Genomic DNA, 1,685 nt, shown 5'->3' on the forward strand with positions numbered 1-1,685 from the left:
CCCTGGCTGGCCCTCGCCGCCACCGTTCAACAGCTTCTTTTTCTCTACCAACCAGTCTGGGTGACGCCTTGAAACAAAAAACGAAAATCTCACAGTCCGACCGGGGCTTTGCAACGCTGGAAACCGCCGGAGTATTGCTCATCATCATGGTGATAACCATGCTTGGCGCACAAAAATATAACGACTATCTGGACGAAAAAAACTGGCAACTGGAAGCCCTGCGGCTCACCACCTGGACCGCTGCCGTCAGGCAGTATGTCGGAGATCGCTATGACACCATTGTTAAAAACAAGCCGACAGCCGGAAAACCACACTGCGTGGGTACGCAGTCGCTGAAAGATGCGGGCCTGCTGTCATCAGGGTTTGCGCTGAAGAATCCGGAAGGCCAGACGCTGAGAGCCTGTCTGGTGACACTCAGGAAAGATGCCAGCCGTCTCGAGGGCATGATTGTCTCTGAAGGCGGTGTTCCACTGACGCTGAAAGCCATGCTGCTCACCTCCCGTGATATTCGCCAGGGTTACGGGGGCTACATTGAAAAAGCCGGTGTGGCTACCGGCGCACAGAAAGCCTGGACAGCCGCACTGACAGGCTACGGCATCAACAACGGTACCGCAGGGCATATGACTGTGCTCCTGAGCGCGGATGATTTAACCGCTGCACGGTCATCATCGCAAGAGGATACCGACCGGCTGTATCGTTTTAAAACGCCCGGAAGGCCCGAACTGAATGCGATGAAAACTGACATCGATATGAGCGGGAACAACCTCAATAACACCGGGACCGTGAATGCAACCACCGGGAAATTCAGCGGTAACATCAACGCATGGGAGGGTAACTTTGGCGGCGCGGTATCGGTGAACGGGAATATTACCGGACAAAACGGGTATTTCAGAGGCCGCCTCACAACCAACGAATATCTGCAGCTTTGGGGACTCGCGCAGGCGGGACAAGGGTGTTATCCAAACGGCCTCATCGCTCGTGATACGCAGGGCGCAGTTCTCTCATGCCAGAATGGCATATGGATGACGAACTCAGGGGTGCCTGTCGGAACGATCATTGCCTGGGGAGCGGGAAATATTCCCTCCGGCTGGCTAATCTGCAATGGTTCTTCATTCTCAAAAGCAGCATTTCCGGCGCTTGCCGCATACTACCCTGACGGACGAGTGCCCGATTTTCGCGGCGTCGTGTTACGCGGTCTGGATCAGGGCGCGGGCCTTGATTCCGAACCCGCAAGAGGCATCCTGAGTTATCAGGGTGATGCCCTGCAGGATCACACGCATATCGCGGGTACCGAGACAGGATACCATGACAATGTGCCGTCAACCCTGACCCGCAATACGCCGGGCGGCGAAAGTTTACGCTGGTACAACGACCGCAGCGGCAATGTGAACACGCACTGGGGCAATGCCCGGATATCAACAGAAACCCGCACAAAAAACAGGGCGGTTTTCTACCTCATCAAAGCCCGTTAGACAACTACCTGTTATTCTTCAGGAAAGACATTGATGTCCGATTTGTTTATTTATCTGCTGAGTCTGTTTGCAGCGACTGTCCTGCTCTGCCCCGTGATGTTGTGCATTTGCTGGCTGACGCCGTGGCGCGGTTTCCGGCTCGCCAGGGTTCGCAGGCGAGGCAGACACTACATCACTCTGCATCTCTCGACGTTTGACCGTATCGGGCAGCTC

The 1,685-nt window shown here is 55.3% G+C and overlaps 1 protein-coding gene across 1 annotated transcript; it reads left to right on the forward strand.

Annotated features, from left to right (window-relative positions):
- Positions 1–158: 158 nt before the first annotated feature.
- Positions 159–1,472, forward strand: LOC108356395 (shufflon protein A'-like). Its single transcript, XM_017607508.1, has one exon. The coding sequence runs from the start codon at positions 159–161 to the stop codon at positions 1,470–1,472; it is 1,314 nt and encodes a 437-aa protein (XP_017462997.1).
- Positions 1,473–1,685: the final 213 nt, after the last annotated feature.

This window comes from Rhagoletis zephyria, unplaced genomic scaffold (assembly GCF_001687245.7).
Source record: "Rhagoletis zephyria isolate East Lansing unplaced genomic scaffold, Rhagoletis_zephyria_1.1 Rzeph_scaffold_58531, whole genome shotgun sequence".
Classification (NCBI taxonomy): Eukaryota; Metazoa; Arthropoda; class Insecta; order Diptera; family Tephritidae; genus Rhagoletis; species Rhagoletis zephyria.